We start from the raw sequence: 24,166 nt of genomic DNA, 5'->3' as shown, positions 1-24,166 counted from the left end.
AAACTGGAGGAGATGAAGTTCCTAAACATCAAAAGTTAAGGGCCCGGTGGCGTGGCCTAACGGCTAAAGTCCTCACCTTGAACGCATCAGAATCCCATATGGGCGCCAGTTCTAATCCTGGCAGCTCCACTTCCCATCCAGCTCCCTGCCTGTGGCCTGGGAAAGCAGTTGAGGACGGCCTAAAGCTTTGGGATCCTGCACCCGTGTGGGAGACCTGGAAGAGGTTTCTGGTTCCCGGCATCGGATCGGCCCCGTACCGGCCGTTGTGCTCACTTGGGGAGTGAATCATCAGACGAAAGATCTTCCTCTCTGTCTCTCCTCCTCTCTGTATATCTGACTTTCCAATAAAAATAAATAAATCTTCCAAAAAAAAAAAAAGAAGCCAACCCTTTCCTTAAAAAAAAAAAAGTTAAACAGATTTCAAGTTGGGTTTTAGGCAGGAAATATTGAGGATGCATTCTTATTTGACTAAATAACACCACTTCCAAAAATCTTTAACAATAACTGCCAATCCTCCACCCGCCGCCACTCTTCAGGTCTCTCATTTATTTGGCACTTATTTGTTGAGTTTTTCTGGTATAAAACCTCTTGGAGACACATGCCTAAGAAATGATTGGATGGGGCAGAATTCTTCTAAGGGATTTAAGCCCCGTGCACTGAAACATCACAAATAACGATAGGTACAATGTAATAGTTACTCAGTGGAAATTTCAAGTTTTACTCTTGGGTTTGACACAACCAAAATAATAAGACTTCTCAGACATCCTCTGGGTTAAATTGTCCTGACTTCGCAATGAAAAATTAATTCTCTACTACAGGTAATGTCTTGACAGTTACTAATTTCACTTTAGTCAAGCGAATGACAATGTCCTTACCAAACTGTCCTGTTCAAGAATTAAATGAGGATCCCAAATTTCCCAAGGCTATTCTTACTTAAGAGATACTGGCTATCAACAATTTCTAAGTACTATAGAGTGAAAGACAAACTCAAATTGGTATAGGCTTACTGGATAGGAAGTGAAATGAGTTAGTCTGAAATAAACCAGAAAGACAGTAAATAAGAAATAAAACAAACTTGAAAATACTATCTGCAACACTGACACGACAGGCACTTCAGATATTCAACCTTAGAACTGTTAAATTTATTACAGTTAAATATAGATGAGAGAGGGAAAATAGCCAATTAAAATCTTTTAATTCACAGGACACTTACATTTACGAAAATGGAGATTAACATTAAACCTGTAATATTTTATGATTCATGACTTTCCTATAAAAAGCACTTGCTTATCATTTAATTCAAAGCCATCTGTTTTGCAGGATTTTCCATTTGGAGGTAGGCACCTGATGCAGTAGTTAAGCTACCAGGTGGGACATCTACATACCACACTGGAGTGTCTTGGTTCTAAGCCTGACATTGGTTCCTGTACCAGGAGAAAACAGGTGATGACTTAAGATGTTAGGTCCTTGCTATTCTGAGTTCCTGGCCTTGACCTGGCTCATTTCTGACCTGCTGCAGGCATTTCTGGAGTCAGTCAGGTAGAAAATTTAATTTCTCTCCCTCGCTCTCAATTTATTAAAAAGAAACTCACAAAATTCTCTGCTTAAACCTAACAATGAAAACTAACTTGGAATTTAAAATAATTTAAAATAGTTTCATCACAATCTTCCTTGCAGTTAAAGAATAAAATATTATCAAATGAAAGTTCCACCAAGTTCACTGGATTCTGACAGACAGAATATACATCCTAGGGTCTGCGCGGCTCTACCTTGTACATGGTGTGCTAACTGGTGTGGAAAAGTAAGCACTGATAAAATAGAGGGAACACTCAATCAGGACCAAGGTAGGATCATCCCCATATACACAATTCACCTAATCCCTATCCACTCCAAAATATAAAATGGTCAAGAAACAGACACCAAAAATTAAAAAGACAAAATGGGGTATAATGATAAATGTACACAACAGAAATCAATTCTAAGAGAAACATAGAGAAAGACACTTTAGTAGTTCTCACATCATTAATTATAAGAAAGTATCTTAATTACAGGAATTGGCTAAACACACAAAAAAGAAAAACTAATTTGAAAAGAGAATTTCTAATATTAGTTATACAAAACCCACTGAAATAGTTACTCAAATTGCACTGCAAAATGCTTTATTGAGGAAAATAGTCATATCAACCCCTCCTCCCCAAAATGGAGAAAAATGAAATGTGGTTTTCTAATACTCATGGAAATATTTTAAATGCATGTGAAAGTCCATCTTTGAAAGTACCTGGACTTCTAAAATGACACACACTCACTTCTCATAACAAATGTTCAAATTCACATGGAAAACCAGGAATGTACGTGGCAATCTAGATCAAACCGATGATGGTATAGTTTTCATAAAGTAATTTCCACATATGAATGTTATAGGCATTTATGAATATATACATACTAACTTTCTGTTTTTAAAACTGACCTCATAATTTTACTACAAAGTTCAATCTAGTAATATCATAAGAGTAATCACCAATTTAAAAATAAAACAAAATTAGCATGTTAAATTGCTAATCATCTACTTATGCTATCACATTCTAACCCCGCAAAAAAACAACTTACTCTTCTGATTTTCTTCCATTTTTTAGAACGTGGTCTTGTCTCTATCCTCTGGACACTGCAACGCACGAGTAATAACAGGTCTTGCAGACTAAATAACTTATAAACAAAATTTCCTTCCTGGGGAGCCGTATATTCCGACGTATCTTCAACATAGTCCTGAAGTTCATATGGCAACCCTTTAAAAATAATTTGTCATATTTATTTTGTTAATTCTTACCATGATTCAGAATAAAACAATCCAACCATCTTTAAATTTCCATCAACTTCAAATTTGTACTTTTTGCCTTAGGTTGCTCTCATAATTTTACTGTATCAGTTTGCTTTCTACTAGAATTGCAGCAAGAGCTGAAATCAAATCTTTTAGGCCCTATTTTAACTGTAAACGTTGATAACTCTAGGCAAAACATAAATTACTGAGACATGGGGTCATTATGGTGCAACACCTGCAACCAGGCATATGAGCATCACCTTGAGTTACAGATGTTCAACGGTAGGCTCAGATCCTGCTCAAGTAGCAGATGGCCCAAGTGTCTGGCACTTGCCACCTATGTGGGAAATCTGGATGGAATTTCAGGTTCCTAGTTTCAGCCTAACTCAACAACCCAGCCTGCCCATTCCTGGCAATTCTGGCCATTTTGGGAGTGAACCAGCAGGTGAAAGATATGTCTGTCTCTCCTTGTCACTCTTCTTTTCAAACACATAAATAAATCTAAATTAATAAGGAGGAAGAATCTCATTTAAAAGATATCTAAAAGCCAATTTTTTTTAAAGATGTATTTTTACTTGGAAGGTAGGTTTACAGAAAGAGAAGGACAGAGATAGAAGGTCTTCCCTCTGCTGGTTCAGCTCCCACATGGCCGCAACAGGCAAAGTTGAGCTGCTACAAAACTGGGAGCCGAGACCTTCTTGGTCTTCCATGTGGGTGCAGGGGCCCAAGGACCTGCACCATCTTGAACTGCTTTCCCAGGCTTAAACAGAGAGTTGGATCAGAAGTGGAGCAATAGCCAGGGCATGAACCAGCACCCATGAAGGATGCCGAGGCAACAGGGCTAACAGTGCTGGTCCAATATTTCTAATCTATGTAGGACTGAATAGCTAATCTATATTTATCTTACAAAAATAAAGTATACCAAACTATAGTCCAATACCAAATATAAATACACGTTGGAATGACTAACACTTATAATTATTCCTGATACATTTCCCCTACATCAGGTTGGCAAACCATTTTACCTAAAACTTAGCAGCCACTCCAGGTGTTGAATAAACATAAAATCCATACACCTTTGGATATTTATCTGCAAAGGACAATTTGGAAGCTGAAATACTGACCAACAGATTGAAAACTTAAAACATTAATAAGTAAAGATTATAAAACAGGGCATAAAAAAGTGAAAAAATGAGGAAGAAAAATTCGAGGAAAAGGAACAGTGGAAGTTTTTTTGGCAAATATTTACTTACGTCCTTTTGGTTTCTGAAACGCAGAAGTCCACCCAGATTTTGGCCAACTACAGGCATCTAGAGGAGCTGAAGATTGCTCAGGAACAAACTGTTTAGAATTTTCTAAATTCATTAACGGCATCTCAGGTACCTTTTTAGAAATTGGCTTTAAGAGCTCATCCTGCATTTTTAAAATCTCTCCAACTGGATCAAATTTTTTATATACCCGTTTGATGGGCTTTTTCAAAATACAGGACTCCTCAGGAGCACAGGTAGTACTAGTCTGGCATGCCACAGCAGCTGGTACTGAGGAAGAATTTGGGCTAGCTGGTCTGGTACTTAAATTAGAATCCGCAGCTGCCATCTTTCCAGTGCTGGTATTCTCACACTCTGTATCAATGATTAAGCAGTCCTCATCGGTATCACTACTGGACAGATTTTCACTTCCAGTTTTGTCTGCCTCTGATGTCTTATCCTTTAAAGCATCTGCACTCTGCTGAACATGTAGTTTCTTGCTGTCAGCATGCATCTCATCTCTAGCTGCATCATTTTTATTAGAGCTTTCAGTTTCCTTAAGACATTCCAGTTGCACAGCTTCAGATGTTTTCAAGTCACTCTCTTTCATCAAAGACCTGTCAGACTTTGATATATTTTTACCACATGCTGCCAATTCCAGATCATCTTTACTTCTGCATTCCTCTGGGCCCTCATGCACACCAGTGACCAGCTGTTTCTCCTTCTGCAGTTGTTCCATCAGAATCTGAGACAAACTTCTGGAATTAGCTGCGACATCTGGTACAGTTGGCGTCACAGGTGTGGCTGCTACTTTGGGGGCTGCGGGAGTATCTGACCTGTTGAGCTCTGTAGAATTATTTGCTGGACTTGGTGATTTGGATGATTTGCTGGTGGTTACTCCAAAAGTTTCAAGTTCTGTAACATCATCATCAAAACCCAGATCCAAATTTTCAAGAGACTCAATTTTCCGGCAATCATTAACTTCACTGGACATCTTAAGAGAACATATCAGCAAATTATTAGTCAAAGTTTCAGATCACTCTTCACTTATCTATCCTCCAAATACATAGTTCACATTCTTTAAAAGCAGAAAGCCTAGAAAGTTTGGTCTGCATCCTATATGGGAGTGACTAAGTTTGCATCCTCAGTCTCCTCTCACTTTCAGACCTTGGGAGGCAGATGATAGTTCTGGGTATTGGACCTAGACTGAATTCCTGGCTCTGAGCTTCAGCCTGGTCATTACGGCATGTGGGGAGGGTATCAGCAGATGGCAGTTTTTTAAAAGGTAGCAAGTCCAAAGACTTTAAAAGTTCATGCTCAAGAAGACAACAAACTGCTAGTAATTAACCACTTTCCTATTGAAATGCACACATAAATAAATTGGCCAACTCAGCACAGGAAATGAAATAACTCATAAATTACTACAGCCTGTTAATCATAGAATAAATGACTACAAAAAAGAAATGTAAAGTCAAATAGAAGGCAAGTGGACTTTCATTTTTCCTACTCCAGTTAGTTTTCATGCAAAGATCTGTGCTCAACTGACCAAGAACAAAGTCTTTCCACAGAAAGCTGCTTTCCCCAGCAGCCTGTGAAATGCCATCAGCATCGGGCGTATTCCTGCCACCAATGACTTTCTGTCCCCATCTGAGCAGGGATTGTGACACTGACATTCCATATTGCAGGGCTGGTTCCAGTCCTTACTGTTCCACCTTTAATCCTGCCGCCTGCTAACCGTCCCTGGAATGGCAACAGGACACAGCCCGAGTACTTGGGCTTGTGCCTCCCATCTAGGAGTCTAGGATAGAATTTTGGGCGCTTGTCCATTTCTTTCCCCCAGCCCCTGAGCCCAAATCCCTGGCCACTGAAGTCATTCGGGGTGCCAGTGAATTTAAGCTTTTTCTCCCCCTTTAAGTAAATAATCCCTTAGTTGGTATTGGGGGGGGCAAGGAAATGTAAGGGGACACAAATGAATCCAGTGATTCAGAAAAGGTTTATTGTTTTTTGGGGACAAAAGTCACTAAGGGTATAGATTTTTATGTACTGTACTGTTTTTGTTTTAGTAAAGTATGAACTACAGACAGCTTAATTTATTTATTCAATAATAAACTATCACCTCTCCAAATACATAGAACCAGAAGATATCTCCTCAGTCTGGTGGAACACTTAAGATAAATGCCATGGAAATGTTTTTAAGGACTATATATATACAACCACTAGCCTTACAGTTTAGACTCTGCAAGAAACATGCTACCAACAGTTACGTACTGAGTAAGAAAGATCAAGGTATATAAATTCCTTAACCACCATGAGTTTCAATTTCTCCAGTTCTAAAACAGAAATTGTATGGTTATGTCGGACTTGTTCTAAAGATCAGATGAGACATTGTGTTTAGACATTCTTCTGGCACAGTGCCTTGCCCTTTTTGAAACAAAACATCTGGATTTGACATCATTGACAGCAAGAAGAGTAATATCAGTGTTAGACAAAGTGGAAATCACCCAAGAGATTTTGGTCAAAAAAGAGTGTTCTACTGAAAAAAAAAAAAACCAAAAAAACATGAAATTGATGATGAATGCACAAGGTCACAAACTGAGTTGGGGCAGATGTCTGGCCTAGAAGTTAGGATAACACTTGTGCCCCACAGAGAAACTTAGGGTGACTCTGGAATCTCCCTTCTGATTCCAGCACCCTGGGAAGTAATGGGATGGCTAAAGTCACTGGGGTCCTGTGCCCACAGGGGAGACTAGGAATAAGGTCCCAAGCCCCAGATTCAGTCTTGGTTAGGGGGAAGGCACAGGGGGTGTGTGGGGAGTGAACCAAGGGATGGGAGTACTCTCTAAGGAAAACATACACATATACACAGGAAAAATAACAAGGGAATCTGATAATTTTACCTGGTCAATAATACAAGGTCTCTAAGTAAGCAAAAACAAACAGGGATATACAAAGCACGAACAATATTAAATAAATGCAAATTAACAGTTAAAAAAACTATTCACTAAAACACACTTTAGTTTTTAAGTCAAATATCTCTCTTCCCTCCCAAGATTATAAGGAGCACTGGCAAAAACAGACTATAACTTCATATACAAAGTAAATTTCAAGTACAAAACAGGAACTGCTAAAGTCTTATTTGGCATTCTAGGAATAAATAAAATTATAAAGTTTTGAGATTTAAAACAATGTACTAAGCACTTGAAAATCAGTAAATAAAAAACTCAAAATGATAAATACAGAATATATAGAAACAGAAATCAGAATATCAATCACTGGAAATCAAGAGTATGTAACCTGAGGTGTAAGGTGACACTATCTCCTGCCACTTAGTACCCTGCAGTCCAAGTCCTTGATGGAAATCTGACCTTTGTCCTTTGTCCTTTTAGTCTCAGGATGCTGTCAAAACTACACAGATCATTTTCTCAGTGGCCTGTGAATGACGGTCCCTCCTTCTGGATTTCCGTCTTCTCCAGGACCTCACTATCCTGTTTGATCTCTGATATCTGTCAGAAAGTTTTTATACTTAATCCAGCATTGTAGCTGTCACCACGAGGATAGTTCATAAGCTGAGGCCTACCATTACGGAAAGAAGCCGCTCTTATCACCTATTACCACTCTCACCCCTACTTCATATTCTTGTTGGTTTCCAACATTGGCCTCGCCACACTAGTTTTTAGTAGATCAAAACAGATTGTAAAACAAAACATAAGTTGGAAGTATGCTTATGACATGTTATAAAAATATTAAGATGCAAATGGCAGAAAAAAAACAAGCTGTACAGACAATAAGGTTGGCATGTTTAAAATTACATGCACTCCTAAATAAAACTTTCTAAATGTTTTCTGCCTTACTTAAAATCTGTTCATTTTTCCAATCCTGAAAGACCTTACTAATCCTCAATAGAAAACATCCATATTCACACATCTACTTCCGCTTCATTTACTTTATTTTCCCAATAGCACCTCCAAGCTCTCACATTTCTGAGGTTATTTTATTAGCATCCACACCCTTGGCCACCAACCCAAGCTCAGAGAAGACTGCTTTTATTCATTCCTAAATTTTGAAGGCTGAAGCCAGGAATTTGGAGCCTCTTCTGGGTCTCTCAAGTGAGTACACCAAGCACCTGGGCCATCTTCTACTGCTTTTCCAGGTACTTTAACAGGAGCTGGATGGGAAGTTGGGCAGTTGGGATTTCAACTGGTACCCATATGAGATTCCAGCACTGCAGAGAGTGGCCTAGTACGCAGTACCAGATGCTGATCTCCATTTGATTTTTCAACATTTATTTATTTGAGAGGCAGAGTGACACACAGATACATACAGAGATTGAGAGGAAAAGCAAATTATCTTCTGTCTGCTGTCTGTAACAGCTGGTGGTATGGCTAGGCCAGGTTGAAACAAAATCTCCGAAACTCTATCTAGGTCTCCCTTGTGGGCAGCAGGGCCCCAAGCACTTGGCCATCTTTGTCCACCTTCCCAGGCACATCAGCTGAGGACATGGATTGCAAGCAAAGCAATTGAGACTTGATGTGACTGTCAGATATGGAGTGCGATATTATCATGTAATAGCTTAACCTACTGTACAATAATGGTCACACTTTTTTTTTAATAAAAAGAGAAAACTAGGCTTAGGAAAGTTAAATTAGTTGCTTAAAGTCTAGGTAGATTTAGAATTCCATTTATTTTTATTTTTTTTTTAATTGAGAGGCAGAGACTCTTAAGAAAGCTCCCTCCTAAATACCTGCAAGTGCTGGGTTCATTCTCCTAAATACCTGCAAGTGCTGGGACTGGACCACAACAAAATTGGGTAGGAACTCAATCAATGTCTCCCTTATAGGTGGCAGGGATACAACCACTCAACTTATGTTTTCTGCCTCCCAAATTTATGTATGAATAGAAAACTGAAATGAGGAACAGAGTAGGGACTCACATTCTGTCATTCTGACATGGAACACAATTATCTCAATTGCTAAGCCAAACACACCTGCCCTCTGAAATGCAACTGAATCCTTCATTTTTAACTACTAGGTCTGAAAACTTGAAATGCAACTGGGCTTTCAAGAATAAGCAAGCACCATTTCCCTGAAGAGAAAACAATGATTACATACGTCTATTTCAGATGCACTCTCTTCAGGTCTGTCCATAAACACTGCAGAGACTGGAACAGATGTGGCTTTGGCCATCATGCATTTTAATGGAACTTCATGGAACATTTGATTTCTCTCTCTCATTGTCATTTTTTTCCGGGGAAGTGGTGAATTGATATAAATTATTTTAACAGGTTTTGACCCTTAAAACAGAAACAGAGTGTGGGTGATCAGTACCTACAATTTCACTACAAAAATAAAACAGAATTTAAGACAGAAGCATCACAAAACAAGGAGATCAATAACAGTAGCACATCTCGTATCTATCACCTCAGAGGCGAAAAGGTTTTAATGTCCCTTGGAGATCCAAGGGCAAGAAAATCCAACTGCTAACAGAAATCTGTTCACTTTCTAACAAGACTTAATGTTTCTCAGATTTCACTTTTGTATTCTGACTATTATTACACAGTTGTTAAATCAACTTGCAAAAATTATGAAACTGTTACAACAGGTAATATATTTAACTTGTAGTTCTGTTACATTAGACATTATCTTTCATTTATTTGTTACAAAAATACTAACTCTGGCAGATGAAAAAAATCTCTAAATACAAACCAAAACAGTAGGGGGGTATTTTACACGGAGGAATTAACGTCTAATGTTATATAGAGATAATCCCAGGGTTTTTAAGTATAGGACTCTGTTAATTCTCAATTCCAGTAACAGGCAAGTAAGCTGAGTCCCAGAAACACATCCACCTGAGGCTGTCCAATAAAGTCCTGGAATGTCCTTCATTTGGGCACAAGAAGAACCTGGCCACTTCCTGTAATCGCAGCCACTCTTAAGTCCTAGTAATTTCTCCATCCTCCAACATTACTACAGATCCAAAAAGTGTCAATTCTATAGCAGCTTTATATAATAAAAAACTCTGCGGAGGGTAAATGCCAAACTTAGAATTTACTCAAACCTTAGATTTTATGCCTGACAAGTGGCCATTGAAATTCAGACACTTAAAATGGAATAGTTCAACCCCTTTTGACAGCATTATTGAAGAGCACAGCACAAACCTGCAACAGGTATTAGTTGAATACACACTGGAATTTCCCACTGCTCCTTGTAGTCTGGTCCATGATTATTTAATAAAGTAAACAATGATTGACTTGTTAGAGCTATATGAGGTTGGTATCTTGCGACAAGTTTCTCTGCATTTGGATCATTACTGATATCCTGAAAAACATGTAAATGTTACATGGTTATACCTGAATGAAAAGGAAGACAGTCATAAAGATGATTTTAGAGAATCAGATTTTATACATTTTGTGAGGGACAGATCACACAGTAAGTCTCAAAGCCATGTTGGTACTTACATAATGCATAGCTTCCGCTGTTTTTTCTGGTGTTTCAATTGTAGGATCATCTTTTGAGAGTTGCAACTTTGCAGGCATTGAAGGAAATACTGTTTTCACAAATTTTACATTGCCCTAGATAAGAAGCAAATATTTATTGGAAGCATCCTGATATTTTTCTTTTCATCATAGGAAACTTTTAACTTGAAACTCATCACATGAGCAAATACAAATGAAACATTTAGAAACTCTTTAAGACAGTGATGCTTTGTTTGATAAAGACCAAAGTTTATTGGAAGAAAGGATCTATGACAGCCTTCATGGAATTCCCCCTGCACTTCAAATTCTATTCTCCCCTTTTACTAAAAATAAAATATAGTAATTGTAAATAGAAACTCTTTTCCACACCTATTTTTAATACTTGCCCATAAATTCCCTTAAAAGAAAAAGGACTTTCTTGTATTCAGCAGTACTGAAGAAGACAAGAAGCAAAGAAATAGTATTATTTTTTTGAAAAAACAACAATATTTTTAGAGTGGCTGACATTGTGGTGTAGCAGGCGGAACTAGCATCCCAACACCAGCATCCCACTGAGCACCAGTTGGAGCCCAAGCTCCTCCACTTCGGATCCAGCTCCTGCCAATGCTCCTGGGAAAGCAGTAAAAGATGGCCCAAATTCTTGGGCCCCTGTAACCACATAGGGGACCCCAAAGAAACTCTGGGCTTCTAGCTTCAGATCAGCTCAGCTCTCACATAAAACAAAATCTACATAAAATATAGACAATATTTCAGACAAAAAAAAGTGTATCTTTTTATATAATAAACCTTACCAACACAAGTAGAGTTTTTTCTAACTTCAAGCCCATCTCTGTACTGAATGGGAAGAATCCCATCAAGCTGGTGACTTCATAAAGGGTGTAAAACTCCGGATACTTTTTCACTTGTTCAATACAAGCTCTTAAAATTTGCTAGGGAAAAAATTGATAGAGGATAATAATTAAGAAAAATTCATTTACAATAAACCATTGAAATAATGCAACAAAAATATTGCAGTTATAAGAAAATAACCATTCACTGCAAAAACTAGCCTCATTTTATTAATCAAGTTTCTAGGTCTACATATAATTATGTGCTTTAATTTTTCATCTTCCTTAGTAATTTTTAACATATTTCTTAAAATACTGATATTTAATACTAAAATTAGCAGTCCTATTAGACATTCCATGCTATTTTAAAAATGCACAAAGAAATAGATTCATATGAAAACTTCAATACCATTTACTGCCATAAAGTTACATGTGTGATCAGAGTAAGTTTGGATTTCTATGAAGATTACTAAGCATGACAGATTAATGAAGCAGTAATGCTTTTGGTCAATCTAAGACATCAATGAGTAAAGGTACACTTGTTTTCTAAACAGTTTTGAGTTCCATAAACTGGTGGCCAAATCAGCAAATATTTTGCAATGTTACTACTGCCTATCAGTTCGGACACTACATAAATGTGACTTTTTCTCACCTCAGTAAAGTGGCGCGCATCATCAGAAAGCATGTTATAATCTTGGGCACACTTCTTTGCGGAATTCTGCAAAAACTTTAGGAATTCAGTAACTTCTTCATTCACATGTTTTTTCATATCCTGATTTTCAAAAAAGTAGACATGTCTTGGAATAAAAAGTTTGGTTAAGTAACAGCAATTCTCAATCACTGCTTTAATAATTTGGAAGCAAGGAATAATTAACCCACCAAATTCAAAGGAGAAATCACAGATAAAAAGTTCACTAAAATTCTATCAGAATGGTAAATCCCTTATTAAAAACACAAAAATAGAAAAGCAAATGACTAAAATTGGATAACATACTTAGGAATTAAAAAGCTTATTTTATATAGCACTGTTAACATTTTAAAAAATATCATTAGACAACTGATTAAATGATATGGACAGGCAAGTGTAAAAGAAAAAAAAATAGCTCATAAACACATGGAAAATACTTACTTACATTAATAATCAATGTAAATTAAGGCAAATCATCACTTTTTCCAAGTTAAATTAAAAGACAAAACCCATAATGTTCAGTTTTACTGAGGATAGTCTCACAAAATTTTGATTAAAACTTTGTGCAAAATAATTGACTCATTTGTAGGCCCAGATCAAAGCTCTAAACATAGGCAGCCTGTGATGTGGCCATCTGACCTACTAGTCACATCTCAGATAACAGGAACAGCAAAACAACTGCTTTGTAACTCAATCTCTGAGAAACTGAAAGAATCAATGTTTTGTCAAATAAATGCCTTACATTTTCCATTTTTATAAACATGGAAACACAAAATAAATGTAAATTTAACAAGAACAGCTCCTGGCTAATTTTTATTTATTTATTTTTAGTAACACTAGAGGGTTAGGATACATACCAAGTACTGCAAGTAGTCACTTTTATTTATTCCAACAGCTTTAGAATTTGGAATATTTGCGTATTTAACCAACAAGTCCACATAAGTCCTCTGCTCTCTCTGTGAGAAACGAGAGAAACGAGGATAAGGCACTCTTGGTTTTGGAAGAAGAACCATTCCAACTGTGGTTTTAACTTTTTCCTTTGCTTGAGTTGCTGAACTAACTGCCGGCTCATTTTCTACAGAACTTGCTGAGGCATTCAAATTTTCTCCTACACGTCTGGAAAAAGAAATACAGTTTACAAATATGTGCTTTTCACATGAAGATTACTATCATGGAACTTCACGATTCCCAATCACCAAGGAGAATACATGTGATTAACACAGTGTATTTTGGTTTATTCCCTAACTCTGCCACCTGCATTTTGATGTTCAAGCATTTAGTGTAGATGTATTCTGCAAGGCAGGATCACATTGTGAGCTTACCTTCAATTACTTGATGAGGAGGAAGAGACATACCTGTTAGACTAATTATGCAGTTTGGAACTTTATTCCATTTACTGAAGAGGAAAATATTTTTGCCCATTATACACACAGGTATTTTGCTTTTACATTACAATGTCAGTTTTTTAAAATAATTATATTCTTCAGTAAGATATCAGTTAATATCATGAACAAAAGTCAGTAATAGAACATAAAGGGGTTACAGTTCAAAATTTTCTGGTCCCCTTGATGAACCTTAAAAATTAAAAAGAAAATTCCAACACTATATGTCATTTAATGGCGTAAATGGTAGCTATAGCAAAGTAACACAATCCTCTAGCATTCACATGTGACTAAGCCTTCATGTTTTTCATAGATACAAAAGAGAAACCCTGACAAATTTATAATGAAATACACTAAAAGAATGTTACTTTATGTCTGTGAAATGCTAGTCGTTGTTTAAAAAAGTCACCTCACCACTCCAAATCAATAGAAGGCTACACATTTCTTGTCTTGTAGAATCATTTGTCCATCCCTGCTATTTAGTTATTGTAAACCCCATTTTCAGTAACACGATTTAGAAGACCACTAAGAAACTACATTTTTTAAATCCACTGTAAGTTAAAGTTCTACGACAGCAGCTGCTCCTATGACTTGGCTCCACATTAAACAAAAATTCACACAGGGAGTAAAAGTAATGAGGAAGATGGACACCATTGGTTCATTCGTTACTCCTCTATTCAATCATGTAGGTGATGACCATGCTCTAGCTACATATTAAACACAATCCACACTGGCACAAGAAAATTTCAGCTTTCCAGGACTTTAAAGTTCAAAAGGATTGGCCAAGTGATTGGAGAAGAGAACAGCGGAGATCTTAGGTGTCCAAACCAAACATACCAAGGTGAGTGAGCAGAACCCTGAGGACACCAGGACCAGGCAGGAGCAGGGAGAAAGCAAAGGGTGGGGAAACACCAGAGCGGAAGCTCTTAATTACCAATGGTGAACTTGTGTGCTTGGGGTATTCTGGAAGCTCAGTGCATCTGGGTTGTCACAAAAGAGGAGGAAAGCAGTGAAGGAGGCTGAAGTAGGTACAGGTTAAGACCAGCAGTCTGTAATGTGTGGCACTATTTTATACAACTCTTAAAAAAAAAAAAAAAGATTTATTTATTTTATTACAAAATCAGATATACAGAGAGGAGGAGAGACAAAGAGGAAGATCTTCCATCCGATGATTCACTCCCCAAGTGAGCCACAACGGTCGGTGCTGTGCCGAACCGGAGCTAGGAGCCAGGAATTTCCTCCAGGTCTCCCTGGGTGCAGGGTCCCAAAGCTTTGGGCCATCCTCGACTGCTTTCCCAGGCCACAAGCAGGGAGCTGGATGGGAAGTGGAGCTGCCGGGATTAGAACCAGCGGCCATATGGGATCCCGGGGTGTTTAAGGCGAGGACTTTAGCCGCTAGGCCACGCTGCCGCTGGGCCCTCTATACAACTCTTAAAGGTCTCCGGAAGTTTCTCTACTCATACATAAGCAAATCTGCCCTGTCACTGCTCACCATAACAGTACCTTTTATTCAGTGTTGCCTCTGATTGTTTATCTTAGTTCCCATAAACGTAACTTGATTGGGCTGGGCCTCGTGGTGCAGTGTTACTTGCCTCTTGGGACACCCACTTTCTAACTGGAGTGTAGGTCACAGTCTGGTATGCTCAATTTCCAATCAAGCTTCCACTAATCCTCCTGCAATGCAGCAGATGGAGGCACACGTATGTGGGTTCATGTCATTTCTGTGAGAGACCCAAATGGAATTTCTTACTTTTGCCTTGGGCCTGGCTCAGCCCTGGGTGTTGTGGCCACTTAAGGTGTGAACTCACACAAAAAATTAGTCTCTCTCTGGCTCTTCTTTTCCTTGTCTCCCCCTCTCTTCCTGTCTTTCATGTAATATTAAAAACAATGACCAAAAAAACCTTTCCATTTTAACTGGTATCTTTCACAACCATATTGTATCTTCCAGCACAGTAGTACCTATGTACTTACATAGTAAAATATGCATTACAAATGCTTTTCCTTTTAACATTACATATTTAAGGTATTACATTACCTTTAAAAGTTTTAAGTACACATATTAATTTCATTGCAGAAAATAAGCGATTTTTTTTCAATAATTGTTGTAAACGGCAGGAGGGCTTTAGCCTAGTAAAGCTGAGAATTACTGCTTTGGATCTATGTCTAGAGAAAGATTGAATTAGGCCCCATTTTGTTTCATATCAACTTTATAATAATAGAAAATGATAAAAATTTCTATTTTAGAAAAGATTCAGGCACCTCAAATAAAGCAAAACATTAAAGATAACTCTTACAGCCAAGCTATGGATGAAAAACTAATCAAGTAAGCAGATTAGTTATTAGGAAAAGAATTTATGAATTTAAATTAAGGATGCTTAGACTGATTCTGAAAATAATGTAGGCAAAAAGATATACTTAGCTACTAAAGTTTCTCCAATAACTGTATAAAAATAAGCACATTTTAGGTTAACAAAATGAATATTAACTGCTGATCTTGGAAGAAATGTATTACAGCCAGTTGATTTCTCACTAGACAATGTCTTGAGAGCTACTCAAACTGCAACTCGTAACAATACTGCTTCACAGCTGTCTCTCTGAATATGAGAACATGTCTGTCCTTGTGGCACAAACTGGCAAATTTAATTAAGCTGCTGCAGCAACAAGATGCTGACTCAGATATGCCAGAGTAGGAATGTCAAGAAACCCCAGCAGTTTAAATTGGCTACATTCTGCACAGAGGGAAATGGCAGTACATCAACATCATTTCCGTGTGCAGTGCTGTCAAAGTCTTCATCAGGGTGCAGAGGCAGAGCCTGACGGGCCTCACCCTAGCCACAGTTGCAGCATTCTGTTTTAGTTCAGTAGATGGTTTGAAGTTTTCTGCCTTCATTTTGTTAACTACCCAGTCTCTTTTTACTTAAAATTTCTACGAAAAACAGGGAGAATCAAAAACTTTTGGTTTTAAGAAGAAGGCTAGAAAAAAGAAAATATTAGAAATTTTCCTTTGGGGCTGGCAAATCCTCCACCTGCAAGCGCCAGGCTTCCTTATGGGTACCAGTTGTGCTCTGGCTGCTTCACTTCCCATCTAGGTCCCTGCTTATGGCGTGGAAAGCAGTCAAGGGTGGCCCAGGTCCTTGGGACCCTGCACCCACTTGGGAGACCTGAAAGAAGCTTGTGGCTCCTGGCTTTGGATTGGCTCAGCTCCAGCCATTGTGGTCACTGGAGAGATCTTTTTCTCTATCTTTCTCTCTCTAAATCTGCCTTTCCAATAAAAATAAACAAATATTTAAAAAAATTTTTTTTTTAGTCTGAAACATGAAGGCTGAGATAAAAGTTAAAAATGGTGAAAAAATTTTTTGGAAAGATTAAGATACATGTTATTGGTGCTTGTGCTGTGGTGCAGTAGGCTAAGCAGCTATTTCAAAGCTGGCTTGCCATGTGGGGTGCCTATTCTAGTCACGGCTGCTCAACTTCAATCAAACTTTGCTCACTGCTTGGGAAAACAACAAAGAACAGTGTAAGGGCTGGGTTCCTGCACCTACCATCAGGCTGCTGGTTGAGGCCCAGGTCAGCCCTATTCGCTACAGACATTTAGGGAGTGAGCCAGTAAACCAGAAAGATCTCTTTTTCTATGTGTTTCTCTCTCTGCAACTCTGCCTTTCAAGTAAATAAAACACATCTTTTTTTTTTTTAAGTTGATATATATTATCAAAACACAAAAATAATTAAAAATGGTAGGTATTCCTTGATTAAAATAGATACAGGTAATTTTTAATCTATCTGGTAAGTTTGTAGAAATTAGTTGTCCCCAAGAAATACAATTTTTTTAAAAGAAATATTTAAAGCACAAACCGAAAGATGTACATACATGAGGCGGTCTAACTGCTGTAACATTCTCCAGCTGACATTAGCGGATACCCTAGCTATTTCTGCCAAGAAGAAAGGTGCTTCTGAAATTCTCCACAACATTCAATTTTGAAATTATCTCTTTAGTACAACTGGCTGCTTTTTTGTGAATTTATTCAATCACTTGATAACATCAAAAAGCATTTGTTTCATTAATGTTTTTCATGACAATCTGGTAATACCTTTCAAAATGCATATATGCATTCCCTTCAACTTATTCTAGCAACACAAATATTAAAAACTGCTCACTGTTCATAACAAAGCAGTAGAAGCAGGCTAAATACGAATCAAGGTTAAAAAACGGTATCCATCCAACAACAGAACAAGATGCCACCATAAAAATATGAATTTATATGTACTGACATGGAGACATCACCAATACAGTTGGAAAGCAGCAGCATGCAGATTACTATTTACAACTGGCACACATGATGGACAGAAAGACAGGATATACTTATATGAAGGCCTATCCTGATTTTACCCCAGCCTGAGTTGGTTTCATATTCTTGTTTCTATAGATTCAGATTTAAAAGGCTGGGTTGAGACTACAATATTAGTATTGTCATTAGTATTTTTTAAAAGGTATTAATTACTCTCTTATGGGGAGGCCTCATGAGGATGATGGCATGTGAAAGTTTAAAGAAGTAACCCAGAAGTCAGAAACCTTGGACAGTGTGCTGCTCCATAGTCAGGAGCTTAATGACGATAGTGAGAAGAGTTTTAGAAGGCTGGTGGGTGGAGGCCAGGGAAACATGAGTGGGATGTCCAGGGAAAAGAAAGTGCAGTGGACATGCAGTGAACTCAAGGTCTGGCTCGACAATCTATCCTGCTCATTCACACTTCTTAAATATTTATTTTACTTTTTATTGGAAAATCAGAGAGGAAGATCTTCTACTTGATGATTCACCCCCCAAGCAGCCACAACAGCCAGAGCTGAGCCGATCCGAAGCCAGGAGCCAGGAGCCTCTTCCAGGTCTCCAACACGGGTGCAGGGTCCCAAAGCTTTGGGCCATCCTCAACTGCTTTCCTGGGCCACAAGCAGAGAGCTGGATGGGAAGCAGGGCTGACGGGATTAGAACCGGCGCCCATATGGGATTCTGGCACATGCAAGGTGAAGACTTTAGTCACTAGGTTACCACGCTGGGTCCTCATCCACATTTTGACTGGGCAGTTTAACCCATGTATATTTCAATTATTTAGCAGGAAGAATTTACTAGCGCTATCTTGTTCTATATTTTCCATAGGTCTTTGTAAATGTTCTGCTCCTAATTTTCACTTAGCAAAGGAAGTCTAAGGAAGTCTAAGCACAAATAAAGAGAATAAGAGAGTAACCGAGAAAGAACATAGAGACTAGAGATGAGATGAACAGGAAAAACTTGAGCGAAATTATATATTATTCCAGATGATTAGAAATAAGGTGTAAGCAGGGGGTGACTGACAACAGGATGGTAAGAGGGTAGGAGAGGAGGAAGGCAAAGAGAAGGAAGTCAATATCGACTTCCCCAGGGAGACTGTTGGTCCTCATTCAGTGCATTTAAATATCTTGTCAACAAACTCAATTACTTGGTTTTGGATTCATCCACAATAAAACAGAAACAGTCAATCAGAAAGAAAAGGTGGCAGTAAGTAAATAATAAGAATTGAAAATATTCACAGAGCAGTTTTTCATACAAAAAAAATCCCTTTGGTACTTTGGGAATTGATTCCTATGAACTGATTCTACAGCAAAAAAAAAAAAAAAATCAGGGTCTGGCACGGTGGCCTAGCGGCTAAAGTCCTCGCCTTGAATGCACTGGGATCCCATATAGGCACCGGTTCTAACCCTGGCAACCCTGCTTCCCATCCAGCTCCCTGCTTGTGGCCTGGGAAAGCAGTTGAGGACAGCCCAAAGCCTTGGGACCCTGTATCCTCATGGGAGACCCAGAAGAGCTCCTGGCTTCAGATTGGCTCAGCACTGGCCATTGCAGCCACTTGGGAGTGGATCATCAGACGGAAGGTCTTCCTCTCTGTCTCTCCTCCTCCTCTAGATATATCTGACTTTGCAATAGAAAGAAAGCTTTTTAAAAAAATTCACCAACATATTGTTTGTAAATACAATGAAAACAATGCAGAACATATTCTGTCACATAAAACTAGCTAACTGAACTACAAGCACAGCTGTAGAATGAAGTCACTGGCAACCACCAGGACTGAGCTTCACGTGAAGGCAGAAAGGACACTCACAAAACTCTGTTGTAAAGGCAAAGTACACACGTTTTACAGAGTGATCCACTCTGTGTATAAATACTCATGTGTAAAATATGAAAAAAATAGGAAAGCTTTAATAATTGTTTTCTATTTTTTAATTTCTACATTTGTATAATTTCAATGTTTAATGGCAGGAGATAAATACAAAACCACAACTATCAAGGTAGCAGCAATTAAATAAGGGATAGTCAAATAAATACACACATTACCTGCTAGACAAAACACGCAGTTCCTTCAAACTTGGAGCCATCGAATGCTCTTTATAATTTTCCCGAGAGAAAAATGTCTTAAGGCCGTTTTTGGGTGAATCATCCCTGGGAAACAAAGTGCAGATTTAACAACTGCAAATCTCCACTAGACTAAGCAGTGTCATAACTTAATGCTCTCCACGCCCTTTTCCTCTTAATTCTCCTCTTTATACGTACAATCTCAAGCATCTGGCTTAGGAACTTGGATGTTTTACTTTGATAACTTGAAGCCCAGGCTCATTATGAAATTTTCCAGTTGCTACTATCAATTTCGCTTTCCCTACAAATAACAATTTATTCAATTAAAGAATGTCAGAGAAATCTGAGAGTTAAAGTACAGTGAAGAATCTCTTGGGGCCCGGCTCATCACTGGCTCCAAGGCAGCACAGTAAGATGTCTGGTTGCGGGACAGAAAATGCTTCTCCATGTTCTTGTTCACGCACTACTGTGCCGGGCTAAAAGGCAATATACAGACTGACTATCCAAATCTAGTTTTTGTTGACTTGGCAAAGGAGATAAATCGCATCTCTTTATTCAAAATACCTCCAAGGTGATACATGATTTTGCATAACATAGTGAGGTTAGAGACAAACATATTATAGTCAATAATTTCCATGTCATAAACATTCCAACATTGTTAGCTGACAATGGAATTAAAAAATTAAAAATAAAAACCAATAATCCAAACAGGACAAAGGTAGGCTGGATACTGTAATAAACGGATAGTTTCAATGGCTACGATTCTGTGCAAACATTCTAGATTGTGTTTGATTCCATAATGCCTTGCCTCTCAACACACTTTATAGCACTGGCATGGAACACAGATATACACACCTCTTAAAACCTACAAAAGAACAATCTAGACAAGCAGCAGGGTCTGGTTGTCCTATTCTCTAAGTGGTAAATTCTCAGATATCTTTTCTAAACACATTTCTTGTTTTTAATGGCATTTGTCAAAAACAAAACAAACCAAAAAACTCCTGTGGTTACAATATTAATGGAAAAATTGCAATCTCCTGTTTGCTCTGCGCCAGTGGAGAGTTTATCACCTTGTCATGGCACCACGTCTGAGACATCTCTTTACATTTTAAGGTTTCTGTTTATCAACAAACAGAAAATCAGCAGCCTGCAACCATGAGGATCTTGGAGAGGGGAGCCTTGTTTGCATTAAACAAGCACTTACTGAATATGTCAATTGAACATGGAGTCAGCTATTACTTTAAAAATCTTTGTTATCTTGTGACTTTTGCATGCCTGTTGGCTGGCTCAAGTTGTGTTAAAATGATCTACAGTTTCAATACATATTAGCTGGATGTCTACAAAACCACATTACTTCAACTGGTTCTCCATTTGCGACATTTTCCTGTACATCTAAAGTACAGTCTACAGTCTTCTCACTTGTTCTAATTTCTGGTATAACAAAAAGAAATATATCTCTTCTTAAGGTGGGGGGGGGGCTTGTTACCCCTTTTCTGGAAATGGGCAAGGGTTTTGGACACAAAACAAAGTTCCACCACCTCTAAACCTAAGCACAAATGAAAAGCCGCATTTCAGTAGTCAAACTGTAGCCAGCAGGGGCCGGCACGGCGGCTTGGCACGCTAATCCTCTGCCTGTAGTGCCAATATTCCATATAGGCACCAGTTTGTGTCCTGGTTTCTCCACTTCCCAACTAGCTCCCTGCCCATGACCTGGGATACCAGAGACTGGCTCATGGTCTTGGGCCCCTGCATACATGTGGGAGACACGGAGAAAAGCCCTTGGTTTTGGATTAGGTCAGCTACAGCTATGGTGGCCATTTGGGGCGTGAACCAGCAGAACAAAGATCACTTTACCTCTCCTTCATTCTCTGTGAAATCTGCCTTTCAAAAAACAAAAAGTGCAGCTACTAGTTAGTACTCGCAAAGTATTCAGCATGTGTAAGTGAGAATAAACACTGGGACCCTGAATTTGTATCTTTGGCAAATCTCTCCTGGTCAGAAGCCTTTCTTTGCTGCGCCAGCCACGGGCTCCACTTCACTGCCTCGGGTGGACTGCCAGGATGATCAACTCACCAGTTCAGCACTGGTTCACCTGTGGCCATGCTGGAGCTCATCTTTCTAGATTTCAGCTTCGCTTGTATCCCACACGTCAGTCAACAGCCAAGAAACAGGGTCCCTCAGGAACCACACACACTCCACTGAGGAAAAACCAAAGGTTCAAGACCAAAAACAAGAGGTTAGCTAGGCCAGGCGTAGAGAAACTTCTCCCTATCAGCTGTTCTCAAAGACACACACTGGCAGGCTGTTTTTAACTGAGCATCTAGTAGGAGTTCTTTTCCACTTCGGCCAGTGTGTCACTCTTTAGGAGACCTGATTAAGGACCCAAAAAGACGTTGGCCCCATGGCCAGAACCCGTGGTATCTAAACCCAGCTGCTCCCCAAACCCTTACCCCAAGTCTATCTTGTTTCCATGTCTCCAAAACAGCACGGTGAGGCGGCAGCACGCTAGCCCTTTCAGAGACCCCGGGGTCACATTTGTGGGGAAGCAGGGCCTTGCAACTTTCAGTGGCACCTGCCAGGCTCACTCAGCATGTCCTCTCCGTGTCTTTCCATGTCCACCCCGCCCCCACACCGGCCTATGAAACACGAACAACCACACTTTGCAAGCAAGCAAGGTACGAGGCGGACTGGGAGCGGGAAAGGGGGCCGCGGGTCCCCGTCCGACCCAGGGGGCCGCCATGTTCCCGCCTCCCGCCGCCCACCGGGCAGCGCCGTCCCGTCCGCCTCTCCCTGACAAGGCAGCCTCTCGGCCCACCTCCTGCCCCCGGCGCCTCAGACCTCGGCCGCCCTCCCGACGCCCACACACGCTCCTCCACTCCTCTCACAGTCGCGCGCGTCCTGCCAAGGCGGCATTTAAAGGACGAAGCCTCGCCGCCCGGCCCTGCGTGATGACGTCGCAGACGCGCCGCGGGCGGCTTCTCGAAGGGCCGCCCCGCCGCCGGGCGAGCTGTTTGTGGGAGAGGAGTGGGGAGGAGCCAGGAGCGTGGCAGGGCCTGAGGCGCGGTTCTTCGTTTGCTTATCCCCGACTCCTTGTCTGGAAAATGCAGATGATGTGGTTGGTACTTAACTGCCGAGTGAAGAAGTGAATGAAACATAGGCTGAAGCCCTGCTCAGCAGTGTACCTGCCTCATAATAGCGCCTCATTAAGCACTTGTTCCCCTCCGCTCTACTGCCCACCCCATTTTAGATGCCAGCTTCCACCAGTGACCACTTTGCTTTTCCCACTTTTTAAAAATCATCAACCCCCTCATTTTTTTTTTTTTTTACTTGAAGGTTATAGTTAAGAAGAGACAGAGCGAAATCTCCCATCTGCTGCTTCGCCCCCCCAAATGGGCACAACGGCCGTGGCTGAGCCAGTCTGAAGCTGGGAGCCAGGAGCTTGTTGCAGATCTCCCAAGTGGGTGCAGGGGCGTGAGTCCTTGGACCATCCTCCGCTGCCCTGTGAGGCACATTAGCAGGGAGCTGGAGCACAAGTGGAGGAATCGGGGTACGAACCAGCAGCCATACGGGATTCCAGCACTGTATGTGGGGGATTAGCATACCAAGCCCTCATGCCGGCCCAACAAAAACTTTTGAACACTTAAGTGTTGTATTTGGCGATGGGTACACGTAGACTCAATGTGAATTTGGTTTTTACCAGAGCTTTCTTCCTCTGGGAGTGTAAGATTTTGGCATTAAATTAATGTGATATATAACGAGAGAAAGAGAGAAAAACTAGTGTGAGGGGACAAAAAGCAAGTTTGAATGATTGAAGACATCACAGAATACTTTTGTGGGTTATGAGATATCTACGCGGGCTCAGTCGAGGAGCTGGGTCTTGTGTGTTGATGGTGCTAGGCTTACATATTTCATTGTCTTCTCCAAAGGCCATGCACTATTCAAATAGAGTGAAAACAACCCAATTACCTTGTAGAGGAGGTGGGCTAAATGGAAGGTCCGTAGGATATCCGGATAGTTCCCCGGAAGGGGTTGGCCATGGAAGCCCACCCACTCTCTCGGTTTCCGGATTTTCCGTGTGCTGACCGCTGCAGGTGACTGAAGGGATGGCCTGAACTCCACCTCAAGCAGTGACTCTCCAAAACCGTGAGTCCTTCCTTTCTAAGTCTTGTTAGAATGACAAAAAGCTAAGACAGAAAATTGGTGTCAAGATGTTGGAGTATGATTTCATCTGGAGATGTGGAGCAGCCTTTGGGGTTGGTTTATTAGGAAAGATGGGAAGAGACTGGCTGAATTGATGAGACAAAGTTCTCAGTAGTGCCTCAGAAGTTGTTCTGTTGCGGGCTGGTGGAGAAGAA

The 24,166-nt window shown here is 39.8% G+C and overlaps 1 protein-coding gene across 4 annotated transcripts in view; it reads right to left on the bottom strand.

Moving 5' to 3' along the window:
• ICE2 (interactor of little elongation complex ELL subunit 2) overlaps nt 1-22,755 on the bottom strand; it is a 50,517-nt gene extending 27,762 nt beyond the window's left edge. For 2 of the 4 annotated variants that reach the window (XM_058665757.1, XM_058665756.1), the window contains exons 1-11: nt 22,650-22,755; nt 21,885-22,009; nt 19,794-19,898; nt 12,907-13,165; nt 12,014-12,133; nt 11,326-11,463; nt 10,517-10,630; nt 10,217-10,376; nt 9,171-9,352; nt 4,069-5,056; nt 2,608-2,783 (exon numbers count right to left, since the gene is read on the bottom strand). In XM_058665757.1, the coding sequence (XP_058521740.1) occupies nt 2,608-2,783; nt 4,069-5,056; nt 9,171-9,352; nt 10,217-10,376; nt 10,517-10,630; nt 11,326-11,463; nt 12,014-12,133; nt 12,907-13,165; nt 19,794-19,898; nt 21,885-21,925 (2,283 nt within the window). In that variant the 5' untranslated portion in view covers nt 21,926-22,009; nt 22,650-22,755. Of the gene's footprint in view, nt 1-2,607; nt 2,784-4,068; nt 5,057-9,170; nt 9,353-10,216; nt 10,377-10,516; nt 10,631-11,325; nt 11,464-12,013; nt 12,134-12,906; nt 13,166-19,793; nt 19,899-21,884; nt 22,010-22,573 lie in introns of those variants that run through there. The other 2 variants (XM_058665755.1, XM_004578028.4) reach the window with 2 other exon arrangements.
• Between the last annotated feature and the right edge of the window lie 1,411 nt (nt 22,756-24,166).

The sequence above is a fragment of the Ochotona princeps genome, chromosome 6, assembly GCF_030435755.1.
Source record: "Ochotona princeps isolate mOchPri1 chromosome 6, mOchPri1.hap1, whole genome shotgun sequence".
NCBI lineage: Eukaryota > Metazoa > Chordata > Mammalia > Lagomorpha > Ochotonidae > Ochotona > Ochotona princeps.
The sequence above is the reverse complement of the archived record's forward strand: the minus strand, read 5'-3'. Positions and strand labels throughout refer to the sequence as shown.